The sequence below is a fragment of the Priapulus caudatus genome, unplaced genomic scaffold, assembly GCF_000485595.1.
Source record: "Priapulus caudatus unplaced genomic scaffold, Priapulus_caudatus-5.0.1 Scaffold481, whole genome shotgun sequence".
Classification (NCBI taxonomy): Eukaryota; Metazoa; Priapulida; class Priapulimorpha; order Priapulimorphida; family Priapulidae; genus Priapulus; species Priapulus caudatus.
The window spans coordinates 72049-85390 of NW_014577542.1; the positions used below are offsets into that span (position 1 = coordinate 72049).

Here is a 13342-nt window from a genome sequence, read left to right on the forward strand (position 1 = left end):
CCATAGTCATAGCCATAGCCATAGCCATAGTTATAGCCATAGCCATAGCCATAGCCATAGCCATAGCCATAGTCATAGCCATAGTCATAGCCATAGCCATAGCCATAGTTATAGCCATAGCCATAGCCATAGCCATAGCCATAGCCATAGTCATAGCCATAGTCATAGCCATAACCATAGCCATAGCCATAACCATAGCCATACCATAGCCATGGCCATAGTCATAGCCATAGCCATAGCCATACCATAGCCATAGCCATAACCATAGCCATACCATAGCCATAGCCATACCGTAGCCATAATACCAAGTCGACTTCTTTGTATTATTACATTTTCAATACTCAATACATTTTCAATACTCAATTCATTTTCAATACATTATCAATACTCTTTGTATTGATTACATTGGGAGTGATCGCTGCCAGGGCGTTTTCCGTCACCATTTGTGGAGACATTCCTATTTTACGTGGTCACCCTAGCTATGCGACGGGTTCAAAGTCCACAGTGTTAAGATCCCAGTTATTTTGACTCCCTGAGAAAAGTCATAACTCTGGCCGGGCTCGCGTACCTCGATAGACATTACTGGATACGGTGTGGGAGTCGAAACATTTATTTTCATACGCGTGGTAGCGCGATATTCGTCCGTGGGGTCAGCGTGCTGCCGTCGGTTTGCACAGCAGCATACTGAGCACCTCGATAAGATCAAGATTTAATAATAAATATGAGCGCTATCGTATGCTCATATACGTGTGACGTATAACCCCCGCACCCGTCCATGTTGTTCTTCGTCGCTATATGATTGTTTTCAGGCGCGCTCAAGTTTCGCGTCGACTAGCAAAATCATTGGGCGTTGTTATGTTGCAACTTTTATGTATTTTTGCGGTTTAAAAAGAGTTTATGGTTGAAGTTGAAAAGTTTTCTTGCATGTAACCATGTGGTAGCACCTATAACTAATCAGAAAACGGAATTTCACACTTACGTACGAATATATAACAAGCAATAAATGTGGCCTACCCGATCCCATTAATAAACGACTGTGAACTATTTTTTCGCTCATAATTCGCCCCATCGCCGGATTGGCTACACGTCTGCCCCACCTGCATATTCGCTTCACGCGTGGCATACACACACATACCTACAATAACTACGCGCTCGCGTGCATGTCTAATGCAAACTGCTTCGGGGCGCAGCGGTTACTAATGGCCGGACTGTAGACATGCGGGGGAGGCTATTTGGATTGTAACCATAGGCAGCAAAGCCGTAGAGAGCTCTCCAGCTCATCCTTGACATCGGTCGCCGAGTTTGCCAGCAGGATATCATGAAACTAAGCTCCTCTTAGAACAACCCCGTGTTGCTGCTGCTGCCGCGCGGGGAATGCTTACTCTCTCGCGTAAATTCGCGGTTCGCGGGCCGGATTAGTGAACGCCCGCAGCTCGCGCGGCATTACGTGCGTCTGTCTCTCTCCCCCGGTCAACTAACCACTACGCTTATATACCCGCACTGTACCCAACGCGTGATGTTGTATTCCGGTTAAAATCGCGGTTATATATTCCAACGCGAACTCCAGTGAGTTATACACTCAACCGTGTACGTAAGGGTCACTCGAGGGAAACCCCATCGGTGACCTTTATAGTCAGGTGTCCGTTCTATAGAGGTTGTTTTACTGTATAACTCCCACTCAAGGGAAATGCCAAAATGGAATGTGTCCTTCGTAGACAAGTGACCGTTCTATCCAGGTGACCTGGAGAATATAGCATGTATTGAGTTTACTTTTCGCTATAACTATCTAATATTTATTAACTTATTGTAATCATAGAAACTTCTATATCGTTACTGCATCTACTACCGTTACTATCGTGCACACAACACACCGATAACGCAATTAGCAAACTTTCACTGAATTAGTGAGTTGAGCTAGGCTGGATAAATCCATAGATATAGAATATAAACTCTATAACCCTTTTTTCTATATTATAATAATAAAAGAGGCTGACCATTCACCCTATATTTTTTCCACGTAGACATCCCAACATCGCCCGATATCTGCGGCCAGCAAGATTCCACCTTCTAAAGCGTTCTCCTCGCTGATGAAGTGAGTTTAGCTGATCATATTGAACAACGCCAGAGTCTAGCCCTACCAGTGTAGCTATTTGCTCCGCAATGTGTGAGGTACCTCTACCTCTGTGGCTCTTTGCACCGCTACATTGTTATACAATGTACGATTTTCCAAAAAATGATATGGCGACGCACCAATACAGGCACGCGCACACGCACGCGCGTACGCACAAGCACATGTACACACACACGCGCGCGCATACGTACACATTCACGCACACGCACACGTACACGCACGCGCATACGCATACGGAGGTGCGCGAGCACGCACACACAGGTGCACGAGCACGAGCACTTGCACACACACACCGGTGGAGCAAGTAAGGACACGAACCTTTACACTCTTCGCAGCATCTATCGTCGAGTCCGTAGATAACGGCATGACATCCCTCCATACTCGGACAGGCCTGCTTCTCACACACAACCTGACCGCTCTGTGAAAGACACGAAGATCAAACTCAATGAAAACTTAATGCCTATACGTTGTCATAGTAATACAGATATATCATATTTGTGACCCGACCTCTCAGATACCCACGGCAGTATGTATGTAGTTATGGCAGTATGTTATGTGGGTTCGACGCGCTAAGGGGAGAGGAATATAGACAACCTGCATAGCGGTTCTTGTGTAGATCATTATCCATTGCGCAGTTTAGAAGGCATTGCTTTGCAGGACTGATTTATAAAGATCTCTATTCATGGTTAACAATTGATTAGCAATGTCAATTCTTCAAATTTTATTAGATTAATTTTGAGGTCAAAACATTCAAAACCGTACCCTCGGCGGGACTCGAAACCGCAGCTTCCGAATATCATCTTCACCATTAGAAGTCCGACGCGCTATCCATTGCGCCACGAGGGCCTACGGTGAGAACTGATTATATTTGATTAGTATTCCTACTGAATTATGGTGCATATTCAAAACCGTGCACTCGGCGGGACTCGAGCCCTCGGGATTCGAACATACTATAGGTTTACCACTTTGCTAGGTCGCGTATAGAGACTTTGCTTCCACTGTATCACAGATAAACTCACAGAGAAATTATTCACGTCGCAATCTACGACTACGACTACTAACTTAGTTTACTAACCACACTTTACTTAGTAGTTAACTTAACTTTAGTGAGTATACGGCTGTAATGTGTTGTAATTCATCTCGCGACCAGTGGGTTGGTTACGCGTAGCTAGGGAATTGCTCGATATACCTACAGTTTTTGTGTATTTGGAAACGCATGCAGAGGTCCTGCTGATAGCATGACATTTAGCGGACTCTCTTTAAATACCCCAAAGGTATCGACTCAATAAAGTCGAAATTGTGTACATAATTATAAGCTTTCCCACGTTATGTGATCAATAGCTCGCCGGGGTCCAATAGAAAAGGTAGTACAGCGCGTTTCGCTGTTGTTTCACTGGGATTGCATCAGCAAATTTACGCCATGAATTCATACTTAAATTGTTAGCTAAAATGTTAGCAGCATTCAAGGCACAATGATTTGGTAATAATCGACCGCGAACAGTTCCACCTACGTAAAAAAAAAACAGCCATATATCAGCCTACGGAATGAAAACGCAATTGCTTGTATACGATTCAACCGGTAGCGTATAATCTACAATTAGCAACAAATAACGAAATTGAAAGCTATATTACAGACGCGCCAAAAATCTCCCGATTGTTGTACATAAGATGTGCAAGTTTGCAACGATATACGTATCGCGATGTTTTCTTCTCGGTAACCTGTTCCCCTTTCCTCTAATGGAAGACCCTTTGAACGACGTGCGGTTTGTTTTCACACCGTAGTTACGACGTCCGCCGTCTCACAGCGCGCACGTGATCACGAGAGAGAGAGAGAGTGTGTGAGTGAGTGAGAGAGAGAGAGAGAGAGAGAAAAAGATAGTGAGATATATAATATATACTAAGAGAGTGAAAGAGAGACAGAAAAAGAGCGAGAGAGTGAGAGTGAGAGAGAGAGAGAGAGAGAGTAAAATGTCAAATAATCGGTACTGCCGTCGATAAGATTTATTTTTAGATTAGGAATACTATGCAAGTATAATCAGTTCTCACCGTAGGCCCTCGTGGCGCAATGGATAGCGCGTCGGACTTCTAATGGTGAAGATGATATTCGGAGGCTGCGGGTTCGAGTCCCGCCGAGGGTACGTTTTTTGAATGGCCGCCTCAAGTCATACCGTATACGCGCGCTAACTAGGAGCGTACAGACTGCATATTTGACCCTACTTTAAATGAGTCATCAGTTCTCCTGCCGCTCAGTTCCTTGCTCGCCACGTCACCCCGCAGACAGCGAGGTACAGCGAGCGTACAATTACGTGACCTAAATAAGGCTATGCGCATGCGCATTGCGAAACTTAGCGTGCGCTAGGCACCGGATTGCGTACAGACACAGCTTAGAGCGGGATAACTTGGTGCGCACTAAGTTAGCCCTGCTTCGTGAGGGTATTTGGAGCGGGATAGCGTGTACACTGCAATATTTAGCGCGCGTTGGACGCGCGTCTAACGCGCGCTAGTTTAGTACCATATCAAATTCGTAGTCTGTAGGGGAACATGGGGCAAAACGAGGTTTTGCTATATTTTTAATTCTGCTATCTTTTATACATACTCTGAACTGTTCATTACGTCAGAGAGACCTCGTGTAGCATGTGTTGTGAAGAAGAAGACATTTTAGGTAAATATGGGTCGAAATTATCGATTTTTCAACATTTTCTTAAAATATAAGGGTCGTCCATGATGTGCTGCTATTTGTCCAAGCACAATGGCATCCAAATAAATAGTTTCTGGTTTTGAACTAGGTAGACTTGGCATGATTAAAGGTAATTAACTTTTGACATTGAATAAGCCTTGCGAAATTTGTCAGCCATTTTTCTGACTGGAATGCTTAGGGCAAAATGGGGTGGGTGTCCCCATTTTGCCCCATTATCATCCTGTTGGAAAGTAAATAAGATATATGTTGGCATTTCCTAATTTGGACTTTCTTTTCTTTTAAATAGCATGGTTCGAAAGTACAAACGTAAGACTGACCGACAAAGTTAGTCGGAGGAATCTATGGGACCGGCAATTGAAGATGTGGTATATAGTGTAATGAGATACAGGAAAGCCTCAGCCCAGTACAATGTGCCACAGACTACACTTGAAAGACGGGTTATGAAATTCCGTGAAGACCCAGATGTAGCCACATCTATCCAACAATGTCTGGGTAAATACAAACCAATCTTCACCACAGAACAAGAGGATGAGCTGATGGAGGCAAAACTATTTGGATTTAGCACCAACGAATTACGAATGCTGGCATTTCAACCAGCTGAACGAAACAAGATACCACATCCATTTAACAGAAAATATGAGATGGCTAGGGTAGATTGGCTAGAAGGCTTCATGAAGAGACATGCAGACTTATCACTGCGTAAACCAGAATCGACTTCAGCTGCCCAAGTGATGGGCTTCAACAAAGTTACAGTCTCTAAGTTTTTTGACTTGCTAGAGTGACGTGTTAATAAATACAAACGGATAGTCAAGTTCACTATGTCCAGATATTAAATTTCGTTCACTTTTTGGGGGGATTTGCAAACCTATACATTTTGGGAATCTGTATAGTATAGGCAATCAGAAAACCAATGTTTACAATTTGCCGAAAGCATGCATGGCGGCCATCTTAGATTTTCAAAATGGCCGCCTTCAAAATGGGTGTTTCTCAATATCTCAGCATCCATGTGGCCTAGAGTCATGATTTTAACGGCTAAACATACATTTTCAAGGGTGAGGAAGCCAGCTAAACATAACCACAAAACGGCCATCTTTGATTTTCAAAATGGCTGCCTATTTTTTTTACCATTTTTTTTCTGGAAATGTTTATTTTTCCCCTATTTTTGTTTAAGTGGTGCTTCCCATTGCTGTACATTGATGTGCCAGTTTACATAATGGCAACTTCGTCCAAGTCCATAGACGACTCAAAGACAGCACAAAAGAAACCTTGTGCACAGAGAAGGCTGTTTGGCATCGCACTTGTTACTCCAATGCAACTAACAAGCAACTGTTAAAACGTGCCAGAGACCGCAAAGACTATGCACTATCTAATGGAAGCTGCGCTGTCAGAAAACGTGGACAGAAAAGAGACAGCACCAAAATTGATGAACCAGGCCCATCAACTTCTGGTTTATCAGCGCCATTCACACGGTCATCTACAGTGCCGTAGGATAAGAAAAAGTGCTTCTTCTGTCAGAAGGACGATGGCCAACAGTTGTTCCAAGTCAAGACTGAAAATGCTGGTGCAGAGCTGAGAAAAGCTGTAGAAAAGTCTGAAGATGCCTCATTGAAAACGAGGTTGAACATATCTATCTCACCAACTGATGCCCACGCGATAGACGTTAGGTACCACAAGTCATGTTGGAGAAGACACGCGAAACCAGAACAAGAAGCACACACAAAGAGCATTCAACTGCAAAGGGCAAGTCTGATTGAACTGACCAACCTTATCAGTGTGCAAACTCAAAAACAAGCTTACCTCTCAATGGTTGACATTGAAACCACATACGTCAATATGCTTGGTCTAAAAGGCTTGGAAAATCATTCACCTGCACTCAAAAGAGCATGGTTAAAGGAAAAGATACTTACTGAGTTGCCAAGCGTGAAGTCTGTTTGACAAACAGATAGAAGGAAATCGGCTGTCCTCTACTCTCTAGATGCATGTGACGAAGCCATGGTCTATTCTGCTATCACAAGTGATGCTGACGATGTGAATGACATAAAGGCCATCTACAAGTCTGCACAGGTGATACGCAAGAGCATTGCAAACTTTACAAAGAAAGACAAGCCAGAAACTGCCATACCAGTATCTAGCAACATCGATGATGTTCCAGCTGAACTATACACTATGATTCGCTGGATCATGGTGGGGCCTGTGCAGGATATGGACAACAAAACGAGAACCACCGTGAGTCAAAACATCATGTTCGGATTCAAGTCCAACAGACAGATGAAGTATAAGCCAAGTAGCGACACAGCAACATTCAGACCCCAACATGCAAGAGAAAACCCCCAAGGCCTGTGGACTGGCTCTGACTGTACACCATGACACACGAAGCAAAAAATGCTGATATATCTTCTCAATGCACAGGGCCACTGCGTCTCGTATGGCCGTACCCTGATCATGGAGACTGCTCTTACCAATGCCGTCGTAGAAAACACCAGACATTTCCAAGGCCTGTATGTGCCACCATTCCTGAGAAGGGCGCCTTCAGAAGGGCATCTTCTTTGCTTCAGACAACACAGATTTTGCTAAGGACACTGCTGATGGTAGAGGAACCACTCATGGAACGGTTACTGCAGTGTACCAGAAAGCTGATGTTCCCGGAGAGCTGATAGCACTACCTCTAATCATAGGTGATGCACAAAGTCTATCGGTCACCCCATACAACGTAGATGTGCTGCACTGTGACAAGCCCAAGCCGCAGCCAACCCAGAGGCCAGTCCGTCAACTACTTTGACACCAAATCAGATTTTTAACTGTGACGAAACAGGGGTAACAACTGTGTCGAAAAGTCACCAGAAACTCATTGCATTGAAAGGACGCCGCCAAGTGGGAACGCTTACGTCTGCAGAGAGGGGCCAACTGGTTACAATAGAGATTTGTTTTTGTGCAGATGGTTCATATATGCCACCGATGCTAATCTTCCCTCGGAAGCGTATGAAGCCAGAGCTGTTAGATGGGGCTCCACCAGGTACATGGGCCAAATGTCATCCGAGTGGGGGGATGCAGTCAGATATCTTCATGGCATGGTTCAAGCGATTCATTGCATTTTCCCGTGCAAGCAAAGAGTCACCAGTGTTGTTACTTCTGGATGGACATGCCACACACACACACACACACACACACACACACACACACACACACACACACACACACACACACACACACACACCAAAACATGGACCTAATTGACCTTGCTCGTAAGAATGGTGTAATTTTGCTGTGCTTTCCACCACACTGCACACATCGTATGCAGCCACTAGACGTAGGTTTCATAAAACCTCTCAGCACATACTACAGTGATGAGATGAAATCTTGGCTTCGCACACATCCAGGGCGTATTGTTACACAATACTTGGTTGCAGGCTTGTTTGGTAAAGCTTTTATACAAGCAGCATCTATGGACACTGCCATCAATGGGTTTCGCAAAACTGGAATCTGGCCAGCTGAACGTAATGTCTTCAAAGAGGTGGATTTTTTGGCAGCTGAAACAACAGATATCGAGATTCCTGTCATACAACCAGAGCACCAGAATGCCCTTCAATTTCAAGCAGGGGCAGATATCTCGGTAATTTTACCTAACACCCAACTCAGCAGCAGTCAGACAAACAAGCATAAATCTGAATTTAACACATCTGTGGAGGCAATTGTTCCAGTACCAAAGGTGACTGCCAAGAAACCTAGAGTGAGTAACGTTAGACGTGGAAAAACTGTTGTTCTCACAGAGTCGCCATACAAACAAGAGCTTTACCAACAACAGCTGACAAAGAAAACAAAAAGGAGTCTGAGCTTAGAGAGGAAGAATGCTCCGAAGAAGAAACATGTCAGGAAAGAGGCTAAACCAAAAACATCGGATAAAGCTGTGAAAAAATCCTACAAAGACGATGAAGATGACACAGAATGTCTCTACTGTGGTGATTTGTATTCACATTCCACTGAAGGATGGATAGCATGTGAAGAATGTCAGAGATGGGCACATTGCTCCTGTGCAGGGGTTGAGGATTATGAAGTCAACTATGTGTGTGACATTTGCAAAGAGTGATGTAATATAAAGCTGCAGACCTCTGAGCTGAGAACTCACTATATATCTAACTTCTACAACATTTTCCCATGTTTTATCATATAACCGCATTTTGCCCCGAGTATGGGGCAAAATGGGGACATCCCGTAATTTTGTTTATTGTTCAATTGTTAAGTAACAAGTTGGAAGAAATCCCAAAAAATTTTAATTTGTAAAAGGTTATTATTAGTTTATATTTATAATAAAGTTTGTAAGAACTCACCTCTTCGTGTAATAACCCTCTAAAATGAGCGTCCCCGTTTTGCCCCATGTTCCCCTACGTGGTATCAGAAGAAGTCGTACCATGCAAGAGCAAGGCACAGTAAGCCCTCGTGGCGCAATGGATAGCGCGTCGGACTTCTAATGGTAGAGATGATATTCGGAGGCTGCGGGTTCGAGTCCCGCCGAGGGTACTGTTTTTGAATGGCTACCTCAACTCAGGAGACAGTCGATCCAAGGACAATAAATACCTTACAATAGCCCCTTGTTTCTTAATGGATTTGTCGTCAGACTACTAATGGCGACAATGGTATTCGGAGGCTGCGGGTTCGAGCACCACCGAGGGTACGTTTTGAATAACTGCTTCTTATTCAGAAGGAATACCACACAAGGGAATTAAATAACTATTATTAGGCACTCGAGGCGCAATTGATAATGCGTCGGACTTCTAATGGTAGAGATGATATTCGGAGGCTGCGGGTTCGACTCCCGCCGAGGGTACAGTTTTGAATGTTTACCTCACAATTATTGAATACTAATGGAATGGTATCCAATGTAAGCAGGATGCGATAAATTTGAACAATAAGCAATCGAGGAGCAAACCACATCGCCATTGTACTTCTTGTAGTGAAGATAGTACTCGAAGATTCCTGGTTCGAATCCCGTTAAGCGTACTTCCGTACGGCTTTCGGATAATCACGCAAAATGCCGAATTGCGCATGAACTTACTGAATTAGGGCAGTCACAGAACTGAGCAGACGATCGGCGCTCGTCTCTTTACGACGTTAGTACTTACTTTGCAACGACAGGTGTATTTGCAAGGGTCCGTCCAAGTTAGAGGTACTTCTACCACTTCGCCCTCGTTTTCGCATGTAGCCACCGTACCTGGGAAGCAGAGTAGCGAGAAAATAGAACATGACAAGTAGGAATGTATATGACAACATAGATGACAAATAGCATTTCACGCAATGAACCTGAACACACTCACAAAAGTTACGGCCGATATTTGTTTGTTGATGTTGTTACGATAACGGCTGATAACTTCTAATAAGTTCTAGTAACGTTTTTGGTTTGCTAAACATATTTTCGCTATATAAATCACCACGGAAGATCACGTTTTAATTTCTCCCAAAGAGCGTATATAATTAGTCAGGGGTAAAGAAGGTAGCTGTGAATAAAATGCAAACAAAATCACGCACAGTATAGTTTTTTCTAAACGTTTATTTTAACGAGGAACGAGATGCTCAAGTTGATTGTAATTGTCTGACTAACTTGTTACGACGTGAACTAACCTCATAGTTCCCATCGATGATGAATATACAGCAGATATCTGGGCCGTTCCCACCATTAGCATTATAATTCGCACTGTCATCCTTCGATACACACACCCTTCTCGTTCTCGCTTTCGCGTGCACGCGCTCTCTCTCCTCCTCTCTCTTTCTTTCTCTTTTCTCCTCCTTCTCACTCCCTATACATTGTACATTCGCACGTTAGCTCACTGGCACTTGAACGGATAATTTCCTTAAACCTACAGACCGTCGCGTCGCATCTAGCCAGCGCATACCGACTTTTCTAAAAGGCCAACAGCACCCACCTACAAACGCCACTCCTAATACACATCGCCGAGGTACGGCTTGACCAGTTTTGCTCGCGAAAAGTTCGTCGCCAGCGCCCGCCGTGGCGCCGACAGTGACAGCTGGCCATCTCTGCGACCCACTGGCGCCACCCATCGCCGCATCGGCGGCAGCGGCAGGCAGGCAGACCCACGCCACCTTCCGTAATCTCACTGCTACTGCCTCGCAGCGAAGAAAACCACGTTACGCGGTTTGTCTAGACAGAACTCGATGGCTAGACTCTCTCGCGTCTACCTCCTACTCTCTCAGGTAGCACGAGTCGGAGGCCGGACTGGCGACAGCTCGACTGCGAGCGGGAATGGCATCGACACCGAATAAATCATCGTCTCTATCTCATCGCATTAAGTTTGCGCCATGTTGGTAAACACACGCACGCGCGAGGCAGACGCAGAACTCAGGCCACCCTGTGAGATTTCTGGCCATCATATTGATAGAGAGCTATGCGCTCTTTTCATCATAATGTTATCGTAAGACGGCTTAAGCATGTGCGTGACATTTTGTTCCGCCCACATCTCCCCGCATGTGGCAATCTTCAAAGACGCGCTGCCGACAAAATAGCGAGGATATTTCCGCTAAGGTGCTGTACACAGACGCGCGTGTTACATGCGCAGACGGACGATAGACACATTATTATTAACTGTTGCAACTTATACCCCGTATACAGACTGCAAAATTTGATATGGTATTAAACTTAATAGCAACCGCCGTGCTAGCCCTCCAACCCCACCCACTGCGGTATACAGAGAAATAATATACGATTTGAGGCTAGACTTATAGGCTTCGACTAGCTATACATTTCTATCGTGGGGGCGCACGTGGATATACGTCTGCATGTGCATACCATATACGAGCAAGCACGCACGCATGCGCGTATGCACGCACGCGTGCAGCCACACAAGCGCGTATGTCTTCTCCTAGCTCAGAGTGTTCTTGAGTAATTACCTGCGGAGCTTTCATGCGAGCACTGCATGCGTATGTGTGTGTGTGTGTGTGTGTGTGTGTGTGTGTGTGTGTGTGTGTGTGTGCGTGTGTGTGTGTGTGTGTGTGTGTGTGTGTGTGTTACGCCAATCGTTTTTGGTGTGGGGCGGAATCATCGTTGCCATGGTAACAAAATTTTTTCCCGAAACATTCTAGAACCTGTAACTTCTGCAGTTTTTACCCGATTGTCATGAAATTTACATTTGTATTAAAATTTCTATTTAAATTTCTATTTAAATTTAAATTTAAAAATTTAAAAATAAAATTTAAATTTAATATTTGTATTAAAATTTCTATTTTAAATTTCTATTTAAATTTATGATTGTCATGAAATATATGTATATCACATTTATTATATATTATAGGACATGTTATATCGGCCCTGTGTGCCAAATTCCATGACAATCGGGTAAAAACAGTACAAGTTACAGGTTCTACAATTTTCCACACAAAATGTTCTTACCATGGCAACGATGACTCCGCCCACACCAAAACGATTGGCGTCTTTGCTTTACCATAACGCAGCACTGCACCCATAACCCCCCCCCCCCTTGTGTGTATTCCATATACTTGCACATCTGAGGCAGACCAGTTGTCTAACAAACCTTTGTCTTTGTGACTTATTTAACTTTACTTCCTTCTACGTCCTTACAGAGATATTCCATTCATACTAGATCACGGGGGATACATGTAGTTGGCGACAACTGCTCGTTTCTAGTTATTAACCGCCTGAGAATGCTGTTATTGCTGGATTGTGTTTATATATATATAAAGCGAGAGAGAGATTGAAAAGAGAAGAGGCAGAGAAGTGCGAGAGAGGAGGAGAGAGGAGAGAGATGGGGGGACAGGCAGAGGAAAGAGATAAAGATATAGAGAATGCGAATAGATTGAGAATGAGAGATCGTAGGCAAGAGTGTGAGAGCAAGAATTATGGTAGAGAGAGACGTACAGCGAGAGAGAGGGGGCTCTCCCACTTTCTCTTTCCATCTCTCAATCGTTATATATCTCTCTCTGCCATAATGTATTGTATCCCCCGAACGAAGTTCGTGGGGATACTATGGGTTTGGCATCGTCGCGCCGCCGCGCCGGTAGAGATTTCCTTGTGAACGCTCTACGCGGCTGCAGTTCTTCTCGATCATCTTCAAATTTCGAATGAAGGTGGCGTTATCGTAAAGCGAAGACACCTATTGTTTTTGGTGTGGGCGGAGTCATCGTTGCCATGGTAACAACATTTTTGTCGAAATATTCTATAACCTGTAACTTCTGCACTTTTACCCGATTGTCATGAAATTTATATTTGTATTTAAATTTATTTAAATTTATATTTAAATTTAAAATTTTAAAATTTAAAAATAAATTTAAATTTAAAAATAAAAATAAAAATTTAATATTTGTATTTAAATTATATTTATATTTATGATTGTCATCAGGACATGTTATATCGGCCCTGTGTGCCAAATTCCATGACAATCGGGTAAAACAGCACAAGTTAACAGGTTCTACAATATTTCCACAAAAATGTTTGTACATGGCAACGATGACTCCGCGCACAGCCAAACACGATTGGCGCGTCTTCGCTT

General features: G+C 43.8%; 1 protein-coding gene and 2 non-coding genes across 4 annotated transcripts in view; 2 read left to right on the plus strand and 1 right to left on the minus strand.

The window, feature by feature from the left end:
* Positions 1–13342, minus strand: part of LOC106810875 (BMP-binding endothelial regulator protein-like) — a 69897-nt gene that overhangs the window by 13388 nt on the left and 43167 nt on the right. For both annotated transcript variants that reach the window (XR_001394077.1, XM_014814342.1), the window contains exons 3-4: positions 9947–10035; positions 2450–2549 (exon numbers count right to left, since the gene is read on the minus strand). Coding sequence is in view for 1 of the 2 variants with exons in the window: in XM_014814342.1 (XP_014669828.1) it covers positions 2450–2549; positions 9947–10035 (189 nt within the window). In the remaining variant the exon portion in view is untranslated. The remainder of the gene's footprint in view (positions 1–2449; positions 2550–9946; positions 10036–13342) is intronic.
* Positions 4183–4269, plus strand: Trnar-ucu. The gene is given in 2 exon segments: positions 4183–4219; positions 4234–4269. It is a non-coding gene; the product is annotated as a tRNA-Arg (tRNA).
* Trnar-ucu lies at positions 9258–9344 on the plus strand. Its single transcript is given in 2 exon segments — positions 9258–9294; positions 9309–9344. It is a non-coding gene; the product is annotated as a tRNA-Arg (tRNA).